The 26,959-nt window shown below is 44.0% G+C and overlaps 1 protein-coding gene across 1 annotated transcript in view; it reads left to right on the forward strand.

The window, feature by feature from the left end:
* Positions 1 to 5,174: 5,174 nt before the first annotated feature.
* Positions 5,175 to 26,959, forward strand: part of MAML2 (mastermind like transcriptional coactivator 2) — a 406,045-nt gene continuing 384,260 nt past the window's right edge. Inside the window, exon 1 of the mRNA XM_052653180.1 lies at positions 5,175 to 5,693. Coding sequence (XP_052509140.1) covers positions 5,175 to 5,693 — 519 coding nt within the window. The remainder of the gene's footprint in view (positions 5,694 to 26,959) is intronic.

Here is a 26,959-nt window from a genome sequence, read left to right on the forward strand (position 1 = left end):
CCTGCAAAGTCTTCCAGTCTTCACATTCAGGAATAATTTCATGATATGTATTTGCATAGGTCATAATGTTCTTTCTTTTTCCTGTCCAGTTTTGTTTACAGGTAAATGAGTAAGATGTATTTTATTTATTTTTATCCATTACTCTTCCCCTATAAGTATTTATTAGGATCAAAAGATCTCAAGAGAGACAAATTCTGCCAAAAATAGTTTAAAGTCACATTTTGGCATCTTCATTGCTTCTAAATGGCACTTCTAAAATTTCCCTTAATAGAATAAAGTAAAATGGTTTCAGAGTGAACAAATGGACCCTGGCTATTCTGTATCTATAATTCTTAAAAGTGCCGTTCTAGTAGGGTCTAGTTCCCTGTGAATTTCAGATCCTTGTTTCTTCAAGTGTCAGTTGAACCTCACTTCATCTATTAATGTGGTTCATGGAATGGTCTTCATGATATACATTAAAAATTGCATTTTATTAAGTCCTTACATAGAGATTTAATATTTTCTACAGTTAATTTTCCAATGTCATTCCTATTATGGTTGTAAACAAAACAGGTAGAACTTACAAAGCTGTGAGAATACTGATGCTGACTTTCCATGTGAAGAGTGCATACCTTTTTTAAAAGTATGAAATGGAAATTTTTAATCATGCATCTCTATTCTTATTTGTCTGTTATATGGAAATAATCCTTAGCTATATGAAGTTGCAGTTGAAAGTTGAAGATACAGTGATAGTGTCCAAAAAGATATAGGGCAGAGTTTAGAGGAAAAGTGATGGCTAACTGGGAAGGGTGAAGATCATGAATGATTTGTCTAAAAAGAAGTCCAAGGAAAACAAAAGAATGATCTCTAAAGTATCTCTGAAGACCTTGGGAGCATCATTTCTTGTATGTGACACTACAGACAAGTTTGAACCAACTGAAGAGTGAACGAACCAACTGAAGAGTGAACGTACCAACTGAAAGTTAAAAATATTTATCTAATAAATAGCATTTACTTAATTTATAAAAATGAAAGCACTAATGACTTTAAGGACTTGTAATGGCAGCTGACTCAGTTCCTAGGTCATGCCTCTTAATGACTTGAAACATTTTTCTTGTTAGAACAGTATTCTGGCTGTTGATCAGGAAATGCTGATAAGTAGCTTTGCTGATGTCTGAGGTCACTGCAACCGAGCAAGCTTCTTCAGTAGGTGTTTGGAGAGTGCAAGAGACTTTTGTACATGATTACACCAAAAGAACTGCAAAGAGACAGGCTGTACGGAAATGAGAATTAGCATGGATCAGGGGGCCAAAAGCAAATAGTCTAGAAGAAAACAGAATGTTGAAAAATCAGAATTAACTTTAGTAGGTATTACGACTTACTGTATTATCATCACTGATATCACTGATTCTATATAACAATAGTTTGTAAGCTTACAAGTCTCACATATCTGAACTTTTGAAATCTTGACATTTATCACTATAGCATTAAATGCCTGATGTTAGGTAGCTATGAACAGTAAAGATGAGGAAGACAGATGGACAAACAAAAAGGAACTAATGCTTTAAAAAAAAAATTCATAGGGCCCTTACAGAAGCTTTAGGGATATAAGAGGGAACAGTTCCATAAAGGGAAGACAAGGAAAAAAAATGTTTATTTTATTGGCAGCTGGATATAATTGAGCATATTTTCTCACTTGTCTGCTCTCATACTCAGATGAGTAGTTCTATTCACTACTCATTTCTTGGAGGTATTATAGGACTTGCTTAGACTCCAGCATGTTGATTGAGGTGTAATTGCAGCCCTTGAGCTATTCTGGGTATAGTCTGGTTTCCCTGTAACTCTTTTCACCCTTGATACTGAGGCAGCAAGTCCAGTGGTTAAGAAAGGATAGGTTTGAAATCAGGCTTGAGTTCAAGTCCTGAGCTGTTACTTCCTAGTTAGTTTAAATAGTTTATTTTCAATAAGCCTCCGTTTCCTCATTTATAAATGGAGTTAATAATTCCTCTCCCTCAGGATTTTTGGTGGATTGGAGGGAGATTTATGCAAAGTACTGTGCTGAAACAGTGACTAAATAAATAGTAATGACATGAATGGAAATGAGGTGGATGATAATGATGTCAGCTTGAATTTAAATGGCTGTAAAGGGCAAGTGTGTACAAAAGACACTGTAAAGGAGAGTCCTACATCACTAGAACATAGTAGGAAAATTTATTAAATTGTTGGACAAGTTTTTAAGGTGTGTCCTTGTCTAGCTTAGAAGTAAAAGTTTATATCATTTAGAAATAGCAGCTTTGACCAGAAACTGTTATTAATCAAAATCCATGCTACTGCAGAACTGTAGCGTGAACAGTGTTTAAATTTATTAAGGTTTTTCTCTTATCAAGTGTGATTGCTGAATATATAAAGTGCTGATAGTAACTCGAGGTAATGTCTAATGAATACACCTTTTTAAAAACCAATCTAAAATGATCAGAACCCCTTCCCTTTTTAATGACACCTCATGAGAGAGTTCTTTCAGATTTGCATACCTAAAAAAGATATTTCTGCTTTTCTCCATGAGTGATGAGGAACTTAGCCTTGGAAGGGACAGACAGCAGTATGTTCCAATGAAAAGTAAAAAAGAAAGTTACATTCCATCAGAATGCACTTGTCCCAAATCCCAAAATAACATTCTAGAATTTGTGAAAATGAACTAATGTAGACCAGCCTATCGAGAACTAAACTAGATAAATGTTTGCACTGATCTTACTCATTTCTATCCACAGCTCAGTTTGAAGCAGGAGCTTGTAACTGAGATGCGAGAGGTGGTTAAGATTAACAAAGCCCCACTGCTTGACACCTCAAATCCAAATGACTTCCAAATGAGCATAACAGACTATATGGTCCTGACTAGAACAATATTGTGCTCACTTTAGTTTATCCTCCATAAATGGTAATCAGCAGAATCCAACATGCCTTTTGAGAGCTTAAAGGTAGGATTATCTGAAGATGAGACAACAATGTGTGTCAGAGATGTGTTTGTTTTGTGTTAGTGAACTTGAAACTGGACTGCTGCATAATGATTTTCCTCCTTACGTATGTAAACAGACTACCGTGAAGGCCCCAGATCTTGCATTAGGTTTGTCATAGGGAATCTTGTATTTTCAGAAAAATCTTTTTTTTTTTCCTTTTTGAGAACTGATACTTGTAATTTCATCGTGATAGAATATTTTAGTTATTCTTACTGATTTTGGTTATGATCACCGAGATGGACTTAGCCAGAGACAGGCAAAACAGGCTAGCAGGTAGACAGACACTCGCCTGCCCTTTAGGACCTAACGATGTAATTTCTTCTCTTCACCCACTCCTCCGTTTCCCCCAATACGCACACACCCTACGCCTCCCTTTCTGACACCCAGGAACATTTCCTCCGTGTTCACCCAGCTCTCGCTAGAGTGCCCAGGGGTGTCATTGACAACATACTGAAAAATGAAAGTGATATCCTCGAGGGGTGGAGGCGGGGAGCGTAACGGAGGTCTGGCAGGGAAAATACATCCACTGGCCGGGAATTTCTGCACCATTTCGGGCTGGTGAAGTAGTCGGGTAGAGGTTGGGGAATTTCCCCAACGTATCGCCGTCCTGCCCGAGCCGAGCCGGAGTGCGAGCTGCGCGCGCCGACGCCGAGATGTGCAGGCTTCGGGATCCTCCACTTCTTGCCGCTGGGAGGCCCTCTGCGTTCCCCTTTCCCCGCACCGGCCGCCTCGCTCGCCCGTGCAGTGGCACCCGCCTTCCACCAGGGAGCCTCGGGCGAGAGCTCCCCCGCCCTCCGTCCCCCACCCCCCTGCAGCTCGCTGGCTCTCTTTCTCCCTCTGTCTCACTCTCTCTCTTTCTCTCCCTCTCCTATCGGAGCACAATGAAAGCCTGTGTATCGCCGTGACTCCGGGCGGCGGAGCCAGTGTCAGCCCAGCGGCGAACAACAGACGGGAAAAAGAGAAAGGAAAAGACCGGCTACTTTCTTTTCCATCTCTAAAAGCGGAGCAATCCAAGAGATAGAACCACATTGCTTATTGCGAGTCCAGACCCTCAGATCCACTGGCCGGGGATGGAATGTACAAAAGTGGACAGAAAAGTGGCTGGACATGACTCGGTGCAATTTACTGGAAGTTTGTAAGTTTGACCATCGTTTGTAAATTACTCTCGGAAGAGTTTGTCTCTCTTGATACTGTATTAGAATCGAGCCGGGGGTGAGGACTAGAAACGTAAGCGGGAAAGAAGAAGAAAAAAAAAAATGTGTTGAAGGATCTCTCAGTGGCTAGTGACTTCAGACTGCTTTCATTTAAGGCTGGGAAACCTTAGAGGGAATGAGGATTTTACCGGTGATTGGATTAGCTGAAGAAAAAACCATGGTCCAGAAGTCCAATTACTGACATTAACAATTGAAAAGCTGTCTCCCTCTTTGGGGAGAAGACCACATCCTACAGCACCCCCAAAGAGGAGAAAACACCGGAGCAAAGGGAAAGGGAGGAAAAATTAAAAGCCAAAAGACAATCTCTGTTTGATTTTTGTACGTTTTGAACATTGACTTCAGAAAGCTTCTGAAACAGCACTTTAAAAAAAAATTGCGGAAAAGTAAAGGCCGTGGGTTACAGAGACCATGGTAGATGTGGGTTCCTCTGCAGAAACATCCCCATAAAAGAATCTTTGGAAACAACTAGGTGACGGGGGGGAGTCCAGCTCTCTGTTAATACCTCTCACAATTCCCTTTGCTGTCTGTTCCTGTCTCTTGCTTGACAATCCCTGAGTTCCTGCTCTAACCCCCAGATCGTGTGTTTACAAAGTACCTCTTGTCAGCTTGGTGTTGGGGGAGGGGGGGGGGAGTTGGGGGGAATCCCCACTAACTCTCTCCAACTTCTCCAGAGCTGTCAAATACAATTAGAGCAAGTTGATCAGGGTTTGTTTCCAACTTATCCTCTGCCATTGGTTTCTGTTCTTTCTCCTCACCCTCTTTTTACTCACTCCCCTCCCCCATACCTTCTCCACTACGCGCCCACCCCCCCCCCCCCCGCCCCACCGCCCCCAGCCTCTGAAGACTTCTATTCATGTGGTCCTGAGCTCTGAGCGCAGATTGTCAAAAGCAGATTTGCCTGTGCTAACCGGCTATAGCTTCCCACCACCTCACCATCCCACGGGCAGCAATCATTGTGTCCAGTAAGATGGGGGACACAGCGCCCCCGCAGGCCCCCACGGGAGGGCTAGGGGGGGCCCCCGGGGCGGGACTCCTTGGAGGGGGCTCGGTCACCCCGAGAGTGCACAGTGCCATCGTGGAGCGCCTTCGAGCTCGCATCGCCGTCTGCCGCCAGCACCACCTGAGCTGTGAAGGACGCTACGAACGGGGTAGGGCCGAGAGCTCGGACCGGGAAAGAGAGAGTACCTTGCAGCTCCTGAGCCTCGTCCAGCACGGCCAGGGGGCCAGGAAGGCCGGCAAGCACACCAAGGCCACTGCCTCCTCTGCCACCGCCACAGCCCCTCCGCCGGCGCCCGCCGCCCCTCCGACGGCCTCCCAGACGGCAGCGCCCGCGGCCCCAGCGCCCCCGCCGGACTATCATCATCACCACCAGCAGCACCTGCGGAGCAGTAGCAGCAGTGGTGGCAGCGGTGGGATCGACGGCGAGCCCCAGCAACAGCCGCCGGCTTCCACCCCGGGGGACCAGAGGAACTCGGCCCTCATTGCGGTAAGACACCTGGTTTTCTTCTCATTCCGGCGGTGGTCTTGTGGCCTTCGGTCAGGCCGGACGCTGGCCTCGGCCTGATGCCGAGTGGAAGACAGTGCGGAGGGCTACGGTGCCCCTGACCACCCCAAAGGCCGTTGGGCGTCCAGTTGGTGCCGTGTTGTTAAACCCTTCCTCGTCACGTTCTGCGGTTGCTTGGGCATTGGTTTTCCTCCACTTGTAGAGTATTTCTTAAGGGGTAAGAAACTTGAGTTTCCCAGAGTTTTCTCTGGGGTCCGCAGACTGCAGAAAGGTTGGCTCCAAGCGGCAAGATCTGAGCCACTGAAGAAGGAAGGCCTTGCCTCAAGGAACCTCTCACTTTGGCAGGCCAGCGCTGATTAGGCCCAACAAGCCATGCTTAGCCTGAAAGCGTTTGTTTAGCAGCCAGTCCAGCTGACCTTTAGCCAAGCCTTTTCCTTCTTCTCCCATTTCCCTTTCCTTCTTTGAAGTGGCCCCTTCTCCTTGGGTAAAGAGAACACAAGTGGTCATCCCTAACAGAGCAAGTTCCCTGAGCGCTCCCTCATTCAAAAACTTGGGGAATTCTCCCCATACAGGTGAGGGAATGTTTTTGAGAGGCCTACTCCCTGGTTTCTTACAGACTCCCCCACTGTCCCCACCTAGCTTCTTTCCGCAGGCACTGCAATCAGAGAGTGCTGACTTGCAGCCTTCACTAAAGTGTGCAGGCGCCAAGGGGCTGTTCCCAGTTTGTCGTCCTAGAGAGTGCCTTGTCCTCTGCCACTCCTGGCGACAGAGTACCCGACCTGAGAGTTGCGATTAGGCTTCTGGCTGGAAGTTCTTCCTCAGAGGCTCAGACACACCCCACCCCAGAGGGAGTAGCCCTTGACTCATTGGTGTCTGGTGCCAGCCCTGGTCAGGTGATCGCCCGGCCTGTGCAGGCTTTCCCCCCAAAGCTGCCGGGGCCATGGCCTCTGAGTAGAAGGTGGAGCCCCAAGGCCCTATGGCCCTGCAAGCTTCCTCCGTTTCTGAGTTCCTTGGGGCTTCGGAAGTCCTGTGTCCACTCGCGGAACAGCTCCCGTGTGCCCAAGCCAGCCCTAATGAAAGTCAGCAACAGGAAATGGACATCCAAGCTGAAATGTCCTCAAAAAGCCCAATGGAGAGGAAGGCACTGGGTCGAACTCTTTCTTGGAGGGAGCTTGAGAAGGAGCTCTGGGGAGAGAGCATCCTCTAGCCAGGCCCCTGCAAGCTTCTCTGTGGCTCCTCCTTATCCCTGGCCTGGGTCTCTGGTGGTGAAGTTTCTAGAAAGCCTGGGGGCTGAATTGGTTCTGTTCTGTTCCAGCACACACACATATTTTGCCTGGGATGCCTAGAACTGCAACTTCCTGGTGCCAATTCCAGACGAGAGATAACAGCTAACAGTTAAACTGCTCAATGTTTGTTGTTTTATCCTTGGATACAGTTAGCCTGTGGGGTTATTTCATGCTTCCAGGCCTAATTTCCATTCCTTTCCACCTGCTATATCCTCACCTCTCTCTGGAATTCCCTAGGACAGCAATGGGAGTTTGTTTCGTGAAAGAAAGATGCTGGGGGTGGAGGGGGGCAGTGGGTAAAGAATCACTCGAATGGAAAGAAGAATGAGGTTTGTATGTGTGTGTGTCACTGGCATTTGCGGCCAAAAGCATCTAAATGCCTTGATTGTCCTCAGTAAATTTATAATCTGTCTGCAAGTCTCCCAATAATACAGCCTTGTATGCTTCACAGTCTCCTGGTAAGTGTTTCTGGGGGTGATACAGGGAACTAGGCACCCAGCCCCAGAGAAGACAGATCTCTGTCCTGGGTGCCAAAACTGGATGTGGACTTCACATCCCAGCGGCTGCAAGGAAGGTGTCTGCTTATGGCCTTGTTCTTTCTTTCTTTCTTTCTTTCTTTTTTTTTTTTTTTTTGCTCTCCTCCCCCTTGGAAGGAAGCCTTATTCTTGGGGTTTTGGGGATGTGAAATGAAACCAACTTCAGTGGTGATTGTAACTTTATGTCAGCAGTGTCCGTGCTGGGAGGTGTCTGGCCTTTCCCGGCTGGAGGCTTAGCGCTATAAGAAGCCAGAGGTAGCTGCTCTGTCACTCCTTTTCTAAAGCGGAATCTACTTTCTTTCTCCTCACTATCAGTCATCTCCTGAAACACCCCCTTAGAGGGGCTCCCTCCGCAGGCGCCGTGAGGATTGATGAGATGTGCTGTGCATGTAAGGAGTGAAAAGAGCAGTGTATTTCTGATGGTGACTTTTCACTGCAGACCTGTGCCATGGCAAGGGGTGATCCACTACCCCTCTTTTGGTTATTGGAAATTCCCTTCTCCATTTTAGCGTCTAAATTTGGCTCTTTGTTACTCAGCATAGTACTCAGAGATGGTGATGCAAGTACTGTATTAACCTGATAACATTGTGTCCAAAGGGGAGGCCTGGGCTTTTGGGAGTGATTCACTAAGCCAGTTAAATCTGCTGGTCTCACTTCACTTGGGCTCCTCTTCTTTTCAGAAACACCATCCGTTTAAAGGAGCCTTTGCACAGAATGGGTGTCCTTTCTTACTGCTCTGTCCATAACCAGATTTATCTCTGACTCGGTGTGTGGAAGGTATCCCTTTAATAGTTTATCCGTATGCCCTAAGTGACCATAAATGCCCTTTGAAGAAAGGGAGAAAATATTGATCATCTAAAATCGAATATGCACAGTGCCCTCAGAGGAGAGGTCTGTATCCTGCATACCTACTAGTACAATGCCTTGTGTAGAGTCAGTAATTTTTCAGTGAGAGTGGAAAGAGAACCTCCATTCTTTAGGTGATTGTTGACTTTGAGGGGCGTGATACTGCAAGACATGTACAATGTCTGAGATTTACAATAGCCTAAGTTTCCAGAACAATGTCAGAATAACCTCCAAGCCAGTTCTAATTCTGTCCACATAGCCTAATTCTGCAGCCCTTACTCAGCCAGTTTCTTCATTTAGCTCAAGTACAAGTTCAGAGGAAGCCCCTTTACTGCAGAGACAGCAGGAACAGGGCCTTTCGGAGGGCCTGGATTGTAAGGGCTTAAGCAGGTCTGCCTTTCTAACCACTTGGAGCAGGCTTTCGGCACTAAATCATTTCCTGGTGAAGTATGTTTGAATCTTTGAATGAACTGTGAAACTGAATAATTGCTGGTCCATGGGACAGAAAGGTTTAGAGCTTCCGTGGTGCATTATTAATCTTTCCCTTTTGCCTGAGACAGGCTCCTTTTTGTTGTTGTTGTTGTTGCTTAGACTGTGTTGCTAGGATAGATAGATAAGTGGTTCCAAGTCATCTTTGGCTTCAGAGATTATCTTCTCCCTAACATAGTGTGGAGGAAAGAAAACAGATCGGACAAGGAATCTGTATCCTTGGTTCTGGGCCTGCTTGATCACTAACCAGCTGGGTGACCCAGGACAAGTTACTTAGCAGTCATCTGCAAGACAGAACAATAATGCTGCCCTGGCTTGTTGAGAAAACCAATGAATATGTGTGTTTCTGGATAGTCTTTGGAAAAAATTAAGCACTGCAGAAATGCAAGGCATTATTACTAGTATTACTAATTATAAATGCTAAACAAGGAATCATAATACCAGTTTTTCCAGGGATTAAAAGTGTACTTAAGCTTTCAGTGTCTGTTTTAAATAGTGAAATAGCTTTTATTGTAAATAGAGGGATTATATTTCAAATTCAGTGCTGTCAGGATAAAACTGAGATATCAGTGTACTTAAGCATTCTCAGAGGTCCCAGGGAATCCTAGTTAAAATGTGCAACGGTGTGAAAGTGTTTAGGGTCTTTTACGGCCCCTGCACAGACCTAAGCAGCTTCAGAAAGGTGTGTCTGTCAGAGTGTGTCAGGAATATCAGAAAAGTCGTTTGCACAAATGGCACAGGAAAGTTACATATTTTGTCAACAATAGTCTAAAATGTTAATTGTTAGCTTAAGAAAGTCAAACAAGTTAAATCATTGCCAGAGTTCCCCAGTTATTTTTAACTGATAATAATCAAGTTTCCAATTGACAATTCAGAATTGGAGGGCTGTGCGTGGGAGGGGGGCTGAGAATAGAAACACTTCATTGGCCAGATTTGGGAGTCTGTAGCTGTCCATGTGATGAATATCCTCCCTGGGACAGTGATAGGAGTATTTACATTATTTATATATGCAGCCATCATTTCCTTTAGAACTGACCTATTTTTGTTCTGTTTTCCAGAACAAAGTAATAAAGAAAGAGTTCTTATATATCCAGGACCTTCCTATGACTTCTTTCCAGTAAATATAAGATCTCACAAAGGCAAAAGAGTTCAAGCGGAGAGAGAAGTTGGTACAATCCTTTATCAAAAATGGATAGAAAGCTTGTTTTGCCAGCAGAGTAATGTAATTATGTCACCAAGACATATTGCTTGTTTAGGTCAATGTTTGTTTATAGAAGCCCTCTGTTTTCTTTGAAATAATGTCATTGCTAGGTAATGTTTATCAAGTTTTTCTAAACCTTAACGTTTGGTGCTGTATGACTCCCTTACATCGGTAAACCTTTTGTTAAGTTACAAGGCAAACATGGGTTTTCAAATGAAGTAGCTTGAGTAGCTGTTTTTGTTTTCATTGTTGTTGGTGGTGGTGGTGTGTGTGTGTTTAGCCCTGCTATTTAATCTCCAAAAGCTTATTAGGGAAATTTGGGAGCAGAAAAAATAAAACATCCAGGTCTGCTATGCATGGCAGCTAAACCATTCCAAGTAGACTCTGCTATTTCCATGTGCTTTAATCCTGTCTCTTTTATACATTCATAGGTAGGATCATGTTTAATGAAAACAATTCCAAATTCTTTCTTCTGCATTTTCATGATGATTTCCCTCACACTTTAACAGGCTCTGTGGGAGAACAGGGAAACACAGCTAAATACCTAGTCCCTTCTTATAGGCTAGTTGGCAAATCAAGACCATGTTTACACAGTAACAGTGAAATGCTTAACTGGGTAGAATGGACCAAAACTGATAAAGAAATTCAGAGAGAGAAGAATAAATATGTATTCAGCCCTAGAATATCCAGACACTGTTATTATATATTTATGTAATGCTCAAAAAAAGAGAGAGGTGAGTAAGCAACATTTGACTAGTTTACAAATAAGGAAACTGAGGCTTAAAGATTTGATAAGTAGAAGAATTTCATGCATAGATTTTCTAGTTGAATCTTGTGTGATCCCTACTTCACATCTTCTACCTGTGTGAGCTTAGGGAAATAATTTTCTTCTTTTGGGGCATGAGTATCTTCATCTGTTGCTCAGTAGCAACCCAAATTGGATAGTTGTTATAATCTGTCTTAAGTATAAAATCTTGTTTGGTTGGAACTATGGGCATCAATATAAGCAGACATGATCTTAACCCAGCACTATTGTCTTTGGAGGTGCTCTGTTCAAGGATGGACAAGGATGTTTCTTTCCTTAAAAGTGGCCCTGTGTGATATTGCTATTTTGGAATTTTGTTGTTGTTAGTCACTAAGTCATGTCCGACTCTTTGGAACCCCATGGACTATAGCCTGCCAGTCTCCTCTGTCCATGGGATTCTCCAGGAAAGAATACTGGAGTGGGTTGCCATGCCCTCCTCCAGGGGATCTTCCTGACCCAGGGATTGAACCCACATCTGTAGCCTACTTCTGCATTGGTACGTGGATTCTTTACCACTACGCCACCTGGGAAATCTTCATCTGTAAAAGAAAGCTAATATTCTTTAGCAAAACAGTTAATGTAGTGCCTGACTCATAGTGGGTGCTCAAAACAAGACTGTTGTTAGTAGTCCAGCAGCAGAGAGTCAAACCCAGGTCAGGCAGTGCTGTAAGGAGAATGTGGGTTCCCAGCAGGCCTGGGAAGAGCAAGAGAGATGATGAAAGTGAGCGCCAGGGCCAGTGAGTGCAGATCTGGGTAAACCTTGGGTGTTGGGGACAGAGAGTGGAGCCTGGATGACCCTGTGGTTGGGTGTGAGCAGTGAGGGGCCCATGCAAGGTCGATCCCTGCCACCCCGGAGGGTCTCGAGCTCCAGCAAGAGTGCATCAGTGAAGTGAAAGTCACTCCGTTGCCTCCGACTCTTTGTGACCCCATGGACTGTAGCTCATCGGGCTCCTCTGCCCATGGGATTCTCTAGGCAAGGATACTGGAGTGGGTAACCATTTCCTTCTCCAGGGGATCTTGCCCACTCAGGGATCAAACCCAAGTCTCCTGCACTGCAGGCAGATTCTTTACCATCTGAGCCACCGGGGAAGAGTGTATCAGAGGCCCTGGGAAATGGTCTGGCAAGGAAGGCTCAGAGGAGTCAGTGTCTCTGAAGCAATAACAATCCTTCATATACTTGAAGACAAGTATTACATTTCCCCTCCAGCAGCCTCTTCTCATCGCGCACTGCCTAAGTGTTCTCTATTACCTATCTTCAAGTCCCTTGAGCTGCTTAATGCCTTGCTATTTACACACTTCTCCCATTCACTGTGAGTTATATACAGTGTGACATGGCCTTTGGCATCGAAAGGAGATGGTTTTAAAAGCACAGTTGCTAGACGCAGAAGAGAAGCTAAAAGAAGCAGAACCAGCTACACCTCTCTTCTTAGGCTGGCTAGGCCTTCCAGCTCAAATCAGGATTGCCCCCGTGGGTTCTCTGGATGTGTAAACTGACCTTTCCAACAAATGAATTTACTAACTTGGAAAAGGTCTTTTCATTAAAACAAACAAACAAAAAATCATGTGCAGAAATTTCAAGAAGCTGTGAGTCCAGATGGTCTTTGAGATGCGCTGGCTTTCTTCCTTGCTTTTTAATTGCCGGTGTGTTACAGATATCTTACTTGCCCCGAGGTCGGTCGGTAGCAGTTTCCCCTATTTGGTCCATGTTCACAGAGCACAGGGATGGCTCCTGGTGGAGTGGATGGCCATGGGGAAGAACTAGCCACTCCTTCCTGCCTTGATTCGAGGCAGGATGCTGAGATACCAAGCACAGCTCCGGTGGGCTCTCTCTCCACCACTCGGCTCTGGCTCTTTCCTACGCGTATCCAAGGGTTGGGTGGAAAGAATGAAAGCTGTTCTGTTTCCTTGGAGAGAGGATGCAGAGAGAGGTTTATACATTCTCAGTGAGGCTTGAATAAAGCTAGAGAGTAGGGTCAAAGGAATGGCTATAACAGTATTTGACATGCACTGTGGTCCGGGTCTTAATGGTTTTAGCCAAAGCCCTGAAACTTCTTATCACGATTGTGAACATGGGTGCTCTTTAGAGTTTGAGGAACTTACCCATTAATTCAATAAATAATTTATTCTACACCAAGACAATGAATATCCGCAATGAGCAATTTTATATAGCCTTTGTCTTTTTAGAATTTACAGTCTGAAATGGGTGGGGGTGTTTTAACATCAGCTGACGGAGGCAAGATAAGCATAGCACTTAAGAATCTGGGGTGGGGGTGAGACTATCCAGTTTCAAATCACAGCTCCTTTCTCAGTGGCTTACCACTTCTTGGTTAATTAAACTCTCCAGTCTCAGTTTTCTCACCTGTAAAATGGAATGATAGTCCTAGAACTAACTACATAGGGTTGGTGAGTGAAGGAGATAACTTCCTAGCACCTAGAGGAGGCTCAGTAACTTTTAACTGTTGTTCTTATTAACGTGAGAAGTGATATACGCAAGTCAGAGTCACGGTTTCCCCGCTCAGGATTCTACCTCCAAGAAGTTGTCAGGGATATTTTGTGGAAGGATATGGCTTTTCTCTTTTTATTTATTTTAAATGGATAGTGAAGTATACCACATTATCCAGTTTCCTTAAAGAGTTTACTGTGGAGATGCTGTCTGGGATGGGTTTACATTTCTCTGAAATGGGTTGAATAGTACCCTTCTTCAGAACAAGATCAATTAATATCTCTTCCACTCCGGGGATTCCAGTACTCCTCATCTAGAACTTGACTAGAGTCAGAGGTTGATTCCTTGCCTCTTCAAGAATAAAGGCTCAGTTTCCATTTAGTTGCCCAGAAAGTGTGGTGGGTGGGTTGTGTGAGTCAATGAGAAATTGCGGCTATCTGTTAAGAATTTGGAATGATTAGAATGGAAGCATCCAAATTTACCAATTTAACTGAATTATTCATCCAGACTGATGAATAATTCTTAAAGGAATCTGGTCACAGAGTCACAAAGAGGTAGCAGTTCCCTGCTGTGGAGATTTAAATGTGCGCTTTTGAGAGCCAGGTCCCTCTCTCAAGTTGCTAGGGAATCAGTCCTCTCACTGCAGCCGCACACAAACACGCGGCCCGAATCTGCCCTCTTCCCAACCCCGACCTGGAGCATGCTGAAAACGTCAAGCCTTGATGTGGTTCTTCGTCTGGAATCTCTTCTTTGCTTAGTACCTCCTTAAGTGTGACTTTCCATAAGAAATGCGAGGAAAACGTTGCCAAGGCTTCAAAGCAAGTTTCTATGAGGATGATTCTTAATCAAAAGCACAGTGTTTCTGTGAAGAAGTGACAGGATTAGAATGAGAATAGTCTTGTTCTCGGTGGATGAGGTTTGAACAAGGACAGATTTGCTGGTTCTAACTCAGAGCACAGACTGCAGTTAAAACTTTTCTTTTAGTCTCTTTATTCCCCGTCATTTAAACTCAGACCCGCCTCCTCCTCTTGGAGGACCATATTCTGTGGCAAGGTAGAATCGAACTCGTGTTGGGTTCGTTGTGCTTGGGATCTATTTTTAACGGTGTTCTTGCTTCCTGAGTCACAGCCGGTTCCTGCTAGTGTGGACTCATTAACATCGTCGTTTCGAAAGTTCTCTTTTGTCAGAAATGTGTTTGAGTTTTCCAGCACTCTGATAACTCTCACCCACATGAAGCCCAGCATCCCGAATCCCTCACTGCACACCAGGCTTCTTTTCAGGGAGCTCTGAAGGATTTGAACAGAAAGTTAATTACATGTCTTTTCTTTTTTTTCCCCAGAAAATTTACTTAAGGCCAAAGTTTGCTTCAGCTGCTAATAACTTACCAGGGTTTTGTTGGATACATAGTATAATCTCTTAGAGCCATGGTAACCAGGGTGCAAAGAAGTGGCTTAATTGAATACAGTGTGTACTGTACTGTGTCTTTGGAATGACGATTGCCATACTTCAGTGTACACTGCTCATTTCTGGAGGTCTCTGGAGTCTAAATTATGTAAAAATAAAAACATTCTCTGGCTGAGCAGCTGAGAAGCTAATTTTTCGTTGTTGTTCACCTAAGTAGGCCCATACTTGCTAAACCGGCTAAGGCTTGCACATGTGATTGCCACACTGCACCGTGTAATTTCAGACAGCAAAACCTGTGTGCTGGTGGTATTATCCTATTTGGTTGTTTCACAGAGGTGTTGAAAAAGAGCAAAGTACAGACACAAGGGTAAACGAGGAAGGGCAGCGGTCCTCCTGCCTGAAACACCAGGCACAAGCGCACGTTTAGGAAAGTTGCCCCCAAGTCCTGTAGCCATTGCACTGGCAAGAGCTTCCTTTTCTCGCTTAGATTCTTTGCGTGTGGGTCTTTTTGCAGGCTCAGTCCCCCAGAGAGAGATTCTGAGCTGTCTTTGTGCTAAATTAAACATCAGTGTTCTCCTTGGGAACCTGATCTTCCAAAGACTAGGCAACAATATCTTTCAGAGAACGCTTTCAGCTCCCTCAGGAAGAGACCAGCTCAAGAGCCTTCTTGCCTCCACTGTCGGCTTCACTGCTATGAATGTGTGTTGTATGGGAAATGTTTTGTCTAACCTGGTCTAGACGCGCTTAGAGCAAGGACTTGTACTCTTATTCTTGGTATAATGTGGGAGGACCCACGCCGTCTTAGAATATAATAAATGGAGATGATCAGAACAGCACCCAGATCATGGAAGATTTCAACCATCCACGGGAAGGATGTTTCTCTGCTCACTACCAGCCCCCTCCCCCAATTCCAAACCTACAGCAATGAAAGAGGGAGTACGTGGCAAAATAGAAGCCATCTCATTTCTAACCTTCTCTCATCTCCATCTTGCCCCTCCCCCAAGAAGGCTATTGATCTAAAAATAGACACTATTCTATCAAGGTATACAGTCTGTAAGCCCTTTGAGAGATAACGGATCAAACCCTTTACTCACACGTGAAAAAATTAAGACCCATTTAAAAGCAAACACTCCAGGTTCCAGTAGCAGTAGAGAGAGAGCTAAAACTTTTCTGACATCTATTCCTGGTTATAAAAAGTAGTCCCATTAATAAATCTATAAAAAGAACACTGAGGGATTGTGTGGGATTTGTATTCAAGGTTTGCAATGCAAAAGACCCCGGTTCGATTCCTGGATCGGGAAGATCCTCTGAAGAAAGGATCAGATACCCACTCCAGTGTTCTTGGGTTTCCCTTGTGGCTCAGCTGGTAAAGAATCTGCCTGCAATGCAGGAGACCTGGGTTTGATCCCTGGGTTGGGAAGATCCCCTGGAGAAGGGAAAGGCTACCCACTCCAGTATTCTGGCCTGGAGAATTCCATAGGCTCTATAGTCCATGGGGTCGCAAAGAGTCAGACGCAACTGAACGACTTTCACTTCACTTTGGTTGTAGAAGGAACACAGAGTTCAGAGCTTATGATGAATTGTTTTTTCAGTGATCCCATGATTCCTTCCGTGCCATATGCCCCTTTGTAATGTGACTTTAACTCTCCTTCCATTGGGAAGTGGATGCTCTTTCTTCCCTTGAGCCTTGAATAGCCTTGTGACTTGTTTTAACCAAAAGTATGTGGCAGAAAATGGCATCGCGCTACTTCTGAGGATGGGCTTTAAGAAGTCCTTCTGGATTTAAAATTTGTTAAGGGGAAGTCTTAAGTGTTCTTACCATGAATAAACAAATAAGTAAACAAAAATAGAGGACAGGAGAAAACTTTGGGAAGTGATGGATATGTTTTTGACCTTGATGGTGATGATTGTTTTCTGGGTGTTTACTTATCCCCAGCTCATTGAGTTGTATATGTTAAATAGATACAGCTCTTTATTGTCAGTCATACTTTAGTAAAATGGCAAACAAACCAACAGAAAAATAAAACAACCTGCTTGGGACACTGAGACCACCGTATCATGAAGCTGGGCTCGCCAGCTGGAGGATGAGCGTCCACATGCTGAGAGCTGAGGTGCCCCAGCCTCCCACCAGCACCCACTGCCAACACAGTAGTGAGGCCATCTTAGTTCAGCCAATCCTCCAGCTCAGTGCAGCCAGGTGAGTGAATGGGCCCTGGTGGGGTCAGCAGAGGACCTGCCCAGACAGCTTAGAGGATCATGGGAAATATTGCATAATTGCTTTAAGCCACTAAGTTTTGAGGGTGGTTTGCAACTTAGTAGCAGTTGACTGAATCAGAACCAGAAAACCTTCTCGGAAGACAGTCTACTCTCTTAGGTGTATTACCCCAGGACTGGTTACTTAACATCTTTGAAGACTCACTTTCTCCTTTTTGTGATAATAGAAATTATCTCCAAAGGTTGTGAGGATTGTATAATGATAATAATACATAAAAGAACCCAGCATGTTGAATGGCACATGGTAGGGCTTAACAGACATTAGTTTCCTTGCTTCGTCCTTAGTCTCTTCACCCTGTATTATAATTCAGCTCCCCACCCTGCTATTTTACCATCTCACTTTCCCTTCATGGACATCAGTGCTCTCATCGGCTCCACCTGCTCACCACTCCTCTGCCCAATTTATTTTTTCCCTTCTGGATGACGACTTGGTTCTCTCATTCCTCCTAAGTACCAAATTTCCTGTGATTCTTGTTACACTTCACAGAACACATCTGCCTTCGATTGTCTCCTCTTGAAACAGAAAAGGGTTAACCTCATAAAGACGTCACTCCCCTTGCACTCTTATGCTGCCCTTGGGAGAGTCAAGCAGCATAGCAGATATATATCGGCAATGTAATTGCCTTCGGTCTTCTGGGTCACAGAAGACTTTGCCAGTGAGCATGGCGCCTGGGGGAAAGTAAGCATATTCTGTCTTTGAAGAGCAGAGTGTCTGATGTCTACCCTTGTTGTTGTTTTTGTATATTTTTTTTGGTAACAAATTATTCTGAGTACCTCATTTTTTCTCTGTATGCATCACAGTAAATGAACAAATAAATAAAGAGGGAGTGATATAGTAATACTACATTTTCCTTCTTATACTTATTAGTGATAATTAGAGGACTGGCCTGGGAATTGAATGTTGAAGGTCCCCGTGCTCCCACTGATACCAACTAGTACCAACTTAGTCAGGTCCTTTTACATCCCTGGGCGCTAACTTTCCTTCTTGGAAAAACAATGAGGGGCACTTGGTGTCTTGGTCTGCCTCTGCGGCCCATTTTCAGCTGATACACTTTGAATAACTTCCCTGATATTTTGCTTCTGTTTTTCAACCTTCAATTTCTCCTTAAATGTATCTGCTAGGAAGAATGGAGGGGCTCCCAGGTGGCTCAGTGGTAAAGAATCTGCCTGCCAAGCATTGAGCACCAAAGAATTGATGCTTTTGAACTGTGGAGTTGGTGATGAACAGGGAAGCCTGGTGTGCTGCAGTCCATGGGGTCGCAAAGAGTCGGACACAACTGAGAAACTGAACTGCCAAGCAGGAGATGCTGCTTTGATCCCTGGGTGGGGAAGAACCCCTGGGGCAGAAATGGCAATTCACTCCAGTATTTTTGCCTGGTAAATCTCATGGACAGAGGAAACTGGCAAGCTATAGTCCATAGGGCTGAAAAGAGTTGGACACAACTGAGTGACTGAGCGTGAACAGGAAGAAGGGAAAGAAGAAGCGACAAGGGTGACAATGTTTTGTTTTGGTTTTTAGAGGAAGTGTTCATGAGAAGGGTCTGAAGTAATCTTGGAAGCAAGTTTCAGCCAGCTGTGGCAGAGGGCAAGGGCACAGCCATGTTAACTGCTCAGCACTGTTCCTAGAAGTCATTAACATGTAACTCTACATTGTTGTTCGGTAGCTAAGTCCTGTCTGACTCTTCAATGTCATGGACTCCAGCACGCCAGGCTCCTCTGTCCTCCACTTTCTCCAAGTGTTTGCTCAAATTCATGTCCATTGAATCAGTGATGCTATCTAACCATCTCATCCTCTGCTTTTGCCTCCAGTCTTTTCCAGCATCAGGGTCTTTCCCAGTGAGTCAGCTCTTCACATCAGGTGGCCAAAGTATTGGAGCTTCAACTGCAGCATCAGTCCTTCCAATGAATATTCACGTTGATTTCCTTTAGGATTGAGTGATTTGATCTCCTTGCTGTCCAAAGGACTATATCACACTAAGAAAGTGAAAGTGAAAGTCACTCAGTCGTGTCTTGACTCTTCGTGACCTCTTGGACTCCACAGTCCATGGAATTCTCAGGCAGAATGCCAGAGTGGTAGCCTTTCCCTTCTCCAGGGGATCTTCCCAACCAGGGATTGAACCCAGGTCTCCCACATTGCAGTCAGATTCTTTACCAGCTGAGCCACAAGGGAAGCTCAACAATACTGGAGTGGGTAGCCTATCCCTTCTCCAGTGGATCTTCCCAACCCAGGAATCGAACTGGGGTCTCCTGCATTGCAGGCAGATTCTTTACTAACTGAGCATTTGATGTCCTTGCTGCCCAAAGGACTCAAAAGTCTACTGTATACCACTCTATATCTGACCCTATTTAATGGGATTTAGGATTCCAGTATGAGCAACACAGTTGTAGGACTAGAGTTTGATTTATTAAATTGACTTTGGGGGAAAAACACTAATTTTCTTCACCCAGATCCTCCCAACTATACCTGGAACATTTCTGTGGGTAAAGAAGTTTTCCAATCTAGTACCCCTGTGAAGTAATTACAAGAAATATAAAATGTAAACTGAAAAGAAAAATATTCTTGTAGAGCCTTCCTTCCTCAAAAATTGAGTAATCCTTTTTCTGTATGTGTCAGTCTCTCCATCTGTCTGTCTCTCTTTCATATACACACAACAGTTGAAAAATGTGGATTAATGGATGGGATTTTATATGTCACCACTTCATTTTTAAAACATGTTTCTGCTTTAAATGGGAACTACAAAAGAGAATCACTGAGAAATTGACCTGGAGGAGGGGAATTCAATCCATTGCCTCTGTTTTTATTCCCCACCCCACCCCCCCACCCCCCCCACGTATCACTAAAACCCTAAACAGAGAGTGTAATCATCTATTTTGCAAGGGCAGCCCTAAGCCCTTAAAACGCAGATCTGTTTAAGGATTTAATAGAACTGGAAAAAAGAAATACACAGAATCTGCTCCAAACCAAGAAAGGAAAATTTACCCAACCAAATAGTCAATCTTAAGAATTTCTTTAATAGTACCCTTTTCTTCCCTATCTCTTGATTTAGTTAGAGCACAGCTCTACAAATTGAATCTTTACAACCTCTAGAATCTTGGGGGCCTGTGGATCACATGTTTGGCTCCCGGTGAGTCCAGCGCATTTTCTTTCACAAAGCAAGATGGGGCATCAGTTGTGGTTGCTGTTTATTTTGTTTTAAATGGTAGACACACTCGGCTTCTCTGTTAGAGCAGAGCCAGAAGCAAGGTGATATTTTTCCTGTGCATGCCTGCTAAGTCGCTTCAGTTGTGTCTGACTCTTGGCGACCTCGTGGACTGTAGCCCGCCAGGCTCCTCTGTCCATGGGATTCTCCAGGCAAGAATGCTGGAGTGGCTTGCCATGCCCTCCTCCAGGGGATCTTCCTGACCCGGGATTGAACCCAAACCTCTTTAATCTCCTGGATTCGCAGGTGGGTTCTTTACCATTAGCACCACCTGGGATGCTATTTTTCCTAGGAACTTCTAAACTCCTTAGCTTTACTTCTAAGATTTTTTTTTTTAAGTTGAAAATGCTTCATATTACGTTTTGCAACGTAGCTTTTCTTCTTAAAAATTCTAAGATAAAGGAAGTTGTGTTGTTTTTTTACCCGGTAGATTGGGTATTAGTTTTGCTTAGAAAATGTGCCCCAAATTCTCATTACACATACACCCCCTTTGTTTACCATGGTTATTTTTCATCTATATAATATAGTATTATTAGTATGTATAGACACAAGTTGATTATATGGGTGACTTTACAGAGAAAATAGAAGTGAGGAAATGTATGGAAGAATATAGGGAAAATTCTTTTGAAAGGAAATTGCTCCAGAAGACAAGAGTATGCCAAATTGCAGAAAGTAGGAAAGAGAATATTATATCCCAGTGGTAAGTATGGAATGACAGATCTCCATTTGGTCCAAATTTCACTGCTAACTAACAGCATGACCTTGGGACCAGTCCTCTTTTGTTTCTTAGTATCCCCGTCTGCAACACCAAAGATTTGCATTCATCAGCGCTTTGCTTGGTTGGATTATTCTTGAAATACACTTTTTGGCCTATGTACCACCGCCTTGGAGAGACCTCCCTGGCTGCTCTAACTCATGTAGACATACATGATTGATCTCTCTTGTCTTCCCCTATCCCTTTCATAGAGGTTTCGTGGTCTTCATAATTTTTATCACTGTCTGAGTTCATGTTGATTCCTTATTTATTGTGCACCTCCTGTCTTTCTCCACAGGATATAAGCTGTATGAGACCAGGGATCTTGTCAGTCTTGTTCACCCCATGTATTCCCAGCCCTGAGCAGTTCCTGGAATGTTTTGGATTCACAGTAAATATTCGTTATGTGAATGACTAGGATTAGTGACTTTTAAACTAGAAATGTCTATGAATCCTTCAGGGATGGAAGTAGGAAAGAGATGGAGGAACATGTGATGGGCCTCCAGAGTCTCCACTTCCTGTTTAATTATGGGTATGTTATATATATGTATATATATTATTTATATAATATGTATAGTATATATGTATTATACAAAGTTATGTGGGGGCTTCCCAGGTGGCTCAATGGTAAAGAATCTCCCTGCAAATCAGGAAATGTGGGTTCGATCTCTGGGTCGGGAAGATCCCCTGGAGAAGGAAATGGCAGCCCACTTCAGTATTCTTGCCTGGGAAATCCTATGGACAGAGGAGCCTAGTGGGCTACTGGCCATGGGCTCACAAAAGCGTCAGATGTGACTTGGCGACTAAACAACATATATAATTATATATGCGACCCCGTGGACTGTAGCCTACCAGGCTTCTCCGTCCATGGGATTCTCCAGCCAAGAATACTGGAGTGGGTTACCATTTCCTTCACCAGGGGATCTTCCCGACCCAGGGATCGAACCTGGGTCTCCCGCATTGGAGGCAGACGCTTTAACTTCTAAGCTACCAGAGAAGCCCATATAATATATACACATATGTAAATAATATAGACATATGAGTAAAAACTTAGTAAGATATATATATATATATAAAGCATGTATAACATATATATAAACACTAAGGCACATGTGTATATCTATGTTATATATAATATATATAAACATCTTTATATATGTGTGTATATATATGTGCATATATATATATATATAAAGTCAGGCATATATTTATATGCCTTAATGTGATTAAAAACATGGCTCCAGTGCCACAATTATTTGAAGGATAAAGGGACATGATGATCTAAGATTGTTCCTAGATTGTAATTTTGTAGCCCACTATCTCATGAGTAGAAAATATCGGTGCAAAGGAAAAGATTATGGAGTAGAAGTGACACATATTGAGTTCCTACTGTATGCTGGGTCCTGTGTCAGGCCCTTGGACCACACAGGAGAGACAGAGTTCCTGTTGGATGGAGTTTATATTTTAATGCGAAAGGGTGTAGGGACAGAGGGGAAGCAAAGGAATGATTCGTTTAACTAGTAATACAATAATGCACAGCTCTTTGGTCCTTAAGTGGCTGACTGGAGATGGATCTGTGTTGATTAAAAGGAAGCAAGCACTCTGGGAGGTGGAAAGTGATGACCCTAAACGGTTACCCTCAGAGCTCGGAGATGGGCTCTTTGGCCGGTGTCTGCTCTGAGCCGGGACAGCTGCCCACACAGGGGCCCTGTCGGTGCAGGCCGGATGCTGCTTTGGCCAGGCTGTGCAAGCTGCTGGTTCTGATGCTACTAGTGAGGGAAGCCGTGTCAGCCACCTTCTGTTCCCTGGAGCAATTGTGATCATTTTGTTGGATGTCACTGAAATTTGAGAATTAAGGAGAAATGGCTGAAAGGCTCCTTTGGAGGAAAAGAAGAATATTATGTGTCTTTAGCTATAGAAACAGAGAAGTGACCATCAGGAAGTTAGCACCGGGACCGAAAGGAGACAGAAGCACAGCAGGATGTCAGACAGCAGGCAGAAGTGGGGCCTGGCGTTTGCAACAGTCACCGTCATGTCTCCCTACATGTACACAAGTCATACAGTTCTCACAGGAACCCTGTGCTGCGAATACCGTGAATGTAGCTTTTTTATTCTAATTATGGGAAACAAAGTCAGAGCAGCTGAGGAATGCTAATAATATCTTACTTTTGAATAGCAAATCTGCAGTTTGTCACATGTGTATACACAAGCTATCTCTGTTTATCCCCTGGGGTATTATTATACCCATTTTAGAGACAGCTAAGTGGCTCCCTGGCCTGTGCTAACTCCGCTAGTGACCAGAGCCGTCTTGACCCCTGGGTTCTGCGGGGCGCCCAGCTGGCCGAGTGCAGTAGCTGGGCCCCAAATGCACCACTGAATTTGCATCTACGATGAGGACATTGAGTGTCTTGAGCTCCCAGAAGCACACCCACGCATATTTTTGAAGCAATGACTCGCCTAGAAAGAATGGCAGTCATGAATGGCATGAGGATGTCAGACACCCTGGGCACATCCAATCTAGAATAAGAGAACCTGGAAAAAGGGAGTCTTGCTTCGTTTTGTTTTTTAATTCATTAATTTGCCAGAATACAAGTTGAAGTGAGAAAACTTTTAATTCATGAAAGCCTACACTTTATTTCTTATGGGTCTGGTGAGTCAACCCGCAGGTCTGGGGAAAAAGGACTCCAAGGTTGCTATGAAGAGAAACTTGATCTTGAATCAAAGAAGCAGATTCATCTCTAAAACCAAGATTGGTCTAAATTTTTCTCCTTGCTGTTGCTTATTTTGGATGCAGATCTTAGACGGAGCTTAAAGGAGAGACCAGCAGCTCTCTGCTGAAAAGTGATTTTGAATGTACTCAGGTCCAGGTTGAAGGTGTTTTCCAGGCTGATGAGTGTCTTCTCAGTACCTGGAGAAAATATAGGTGTTCATAATTGTTAGAATTTTTGTTTCAAGCTGAGTGCCTAATTTTCTATGTAGTTCCACTATTACAGTAGTATCAAACCTCTTGTAAAAAAGCATTTGGTAAATGTTTGTTGAACTAAACTGGTGAGCATGCATTATTGAAGGGACCCAATCCTTTATAGTTCTGTGATTAAATGTACAGTGCACCAACTGTGAAACATTGATCTTTAAGATATTCTTTTGGTTCAATATTTTAAAATTACACTTACTAAGTGTAATATGTCAGGCACTCTTCTAAGTGTTTTTTTGAGTATTAACTCATGTTTCCTCATAATCCATGATGAAGTAGGTAGGCATGACCTTATCTTGACTGGATAGATGAGGAAGTTGAGGCATAAAATGGAGATATTGGCCAGGTCATTCAGTCATGCGTCTGGAGTCGAGGTATGAACAGGGTGAATGATGCCACTGCCCATGTATATAGTCATGGTAAATGACTACATCTGCCGCTGCTAAGTCGCTTCAGTCATGTCCAACTCTGTGCGACCCCAGAGACGGCAGCCCACCGGGCTCCCCCATCCCTGGGATTCTCCAGGCAAGAATACTGGAGTGGGTTGCCATTTCCTTCTCCAGTGCAAGAAAGTGAAAAGTGAAAGTGAAGTCGCTCAGTCATGTCCGACTCTTAGCGACCCCATGGACTGCAGCCCACCAGGCTCCTCCGTCCATTGGATTTTCTAGGCAAGAATACTGGAGTGGGGTGCCATTGCCTTCTCCGAAATGACTACATCTAGGAGAAGGTAATTATACGATGTCAGACTCCAGCTCACACATGACCCAGGCTTGAGTTTGGAAGCCACGTTCAATGAGACATTTGAAAGTCAATAATGATTAGGATCATTGTCTGAAGTGCAGATAGAATTCAGAATGAATGCCTACGGGCCACAGATTATTCTTTGAGACAGTTGCCATTTTCCCATTTTTTTTAAAGATAGAAAGTCCTTGAACATATTTTGTGAGTAACAAATATGTTTCAACTTGCATGCCAGGGGAGATTGGTAGTAGTTACCCAGAGGACAGCCTAAAGGATTCTAAGGCAATATTCAAACTGGGTGGGAAAGAGGGCTATGGTGGTTCATTACTGATACCCTCAAGATTCAGGAATCCAAACCTGGAGGATCTTGAATATAGATTCCTGGTGAAATGTTGACTTTTCCCATGGAGGAATGTATCAAGAACTAATTACACTGTGAGTGGGCCCTTTATAGAAGAAATTTAGGTTTACATAAGTTCATTGGAACTTTAAAGCCTCTTGATGAAAGTGAAAAAAAGTTGGCTTAAAGCTCAATATTCAGAAAACGAAGATCATGGCATCTGGTCCCATCACTTCATGGCAAATAGATGGGGAAACAGTGGAAACAGAGTCAGACTTTATTTTGGGGGCTCCAAAATCACTGAAGATGGTGATTGCAGCCATGAAATTAAAAGACGCTTACTCCTTAGGAGGAAAGTTATGACCAACTTAAATAGCATATTGAAAAGCAGAGATATTACCTTGCCAACAAAGGTCCGTCTAGTCAAGGCTATGGTTTTTCCAGTGGTCATGTATGGATGTGAGTGTTGGACTGTGAAGAAAGCTAAGCACCAAAGAATTAATGCTTTTGAACTGTGGTGTTGGAGAAGACTCTTGAGAGTCCCTTGGACTTCAAGGAGATCCAACCAGTCCATCCTAAAGATCAGTCCTGGGTGTTCATTGGAAGGACTGATGCTGAAGCTGAAACTCCAATACTTTGTCCACCTCATGCGAAGAGTTGACTCATTGGAAAAAACTCTGATGCTGGGAGGGATTGGGGGCAGGAGGAGAAGGGGACAACAGAGGATGAGATGGCTGGATGGCATCACCGACTCGATGGACATGAGTTTGAGTGAACTCTGGAAATTGGTGATGGACAGGGAGGCCTGGCGTGCTGCAATTCATGGGGTTGCAAAGAGTCGGACACGACTGAGTGACTGAACTGACTGAAGTTCATTGGTGGTGTCTTGAAGACAAGTGAATCCCATGAAGACATTATAACATCTGCTTTCTCTTGAGAGCTCAGATAAGGTCACTGAGGCTTTCTTCAGGATTTTGTAGGTACAGTGCAAACTCAGTTGCACTTCCTCCCTGACTTGCAATAAGATTACCACCCCCCTAACCTGTGTGACATGGAAATTCGGGAGATGCCATTACTCATGGTCAATATTCTGAAGGAAATCCATTTTTGATAGAAGCAGAGACAGAAACAATGTAGAAATGGGCAAGTCATGCCCTAAGCATAAGTGAGGTCACTGGAACTTTCTTTAGGGGATCAAATCCTGCTATAATTGCTTTTAAAACATTTTCAACAAATTTGTGTTGAGCTATTGTAATCAGCCCACAGTAGGCACCAGGAATGGAGTGGCTCTGTGTCTCTTGGAAAGTATTTGCATATTATCAAGAGCCTGCTTTCACCCTGGAACAGCAGTCCCCAATGTTTTTGGCACCAGGGACTAGTTTTGTGGAAGCCAGTTTTTCCACACATCTGAGAAGCAGGGAGAGGAGATGGTTCAGGAGGTAATGTGAGTGATGGGAAGTGATAGGAAACTGCAGATGAAGCTTTGCTTGCTTGCGCCCTGCTCACCTCCTGCTGTGCAGCCCAGTCCCTAATAGGTTGCAGCCTTGTGGACAGGGGGGGTGAGCTGGGGTTGGAGACCCCTGCCCTAGAAGATAAGGGATGTAGCGTCTTGAGTTTTGGCACTCCCTGAATTGAATGCAGAATTTTGTGTGATGACGTACACACATTTTCCATGCAAACCTGGTCCATAGCTTTGTCAGATTATCCAAAAATTCCAAGGGCCAAAGAACCTGGAGCTGAGGCTTGTGGTTTTGGGAAGAAGAGTCCAGGGAAACTAGGGTAGTATGATTCTTCAGTCTGCACAGGGCAGCCAGTTCTCAGATATCTGGATGTTTCATTTCTTTTGAGTATTGTTCATTCTGGCTTCAGGAATCTGAATAACAAGCAAGGTTTCTTCATGCCTAACGTAGTTCCTTTAACTTGGACTTTTGTTATCTATTTTGTTATCTATCTAA

The sequence above is a fragment of the Budorcas taxicolor genome, chromosome 15 (assembly GCF_023091745.1).
Source record: "Budorcas taxicolor isolate Tak-1 chromosome 15, Takin1.1, whole genome shotgun sequence".
Classification (NCBI taxonomy): Eukaryota; Metazoa; Chordata; class Mammalia; order Artiodactyla; family Bovidae; genus Budorcas; species Budorcas taxicolor.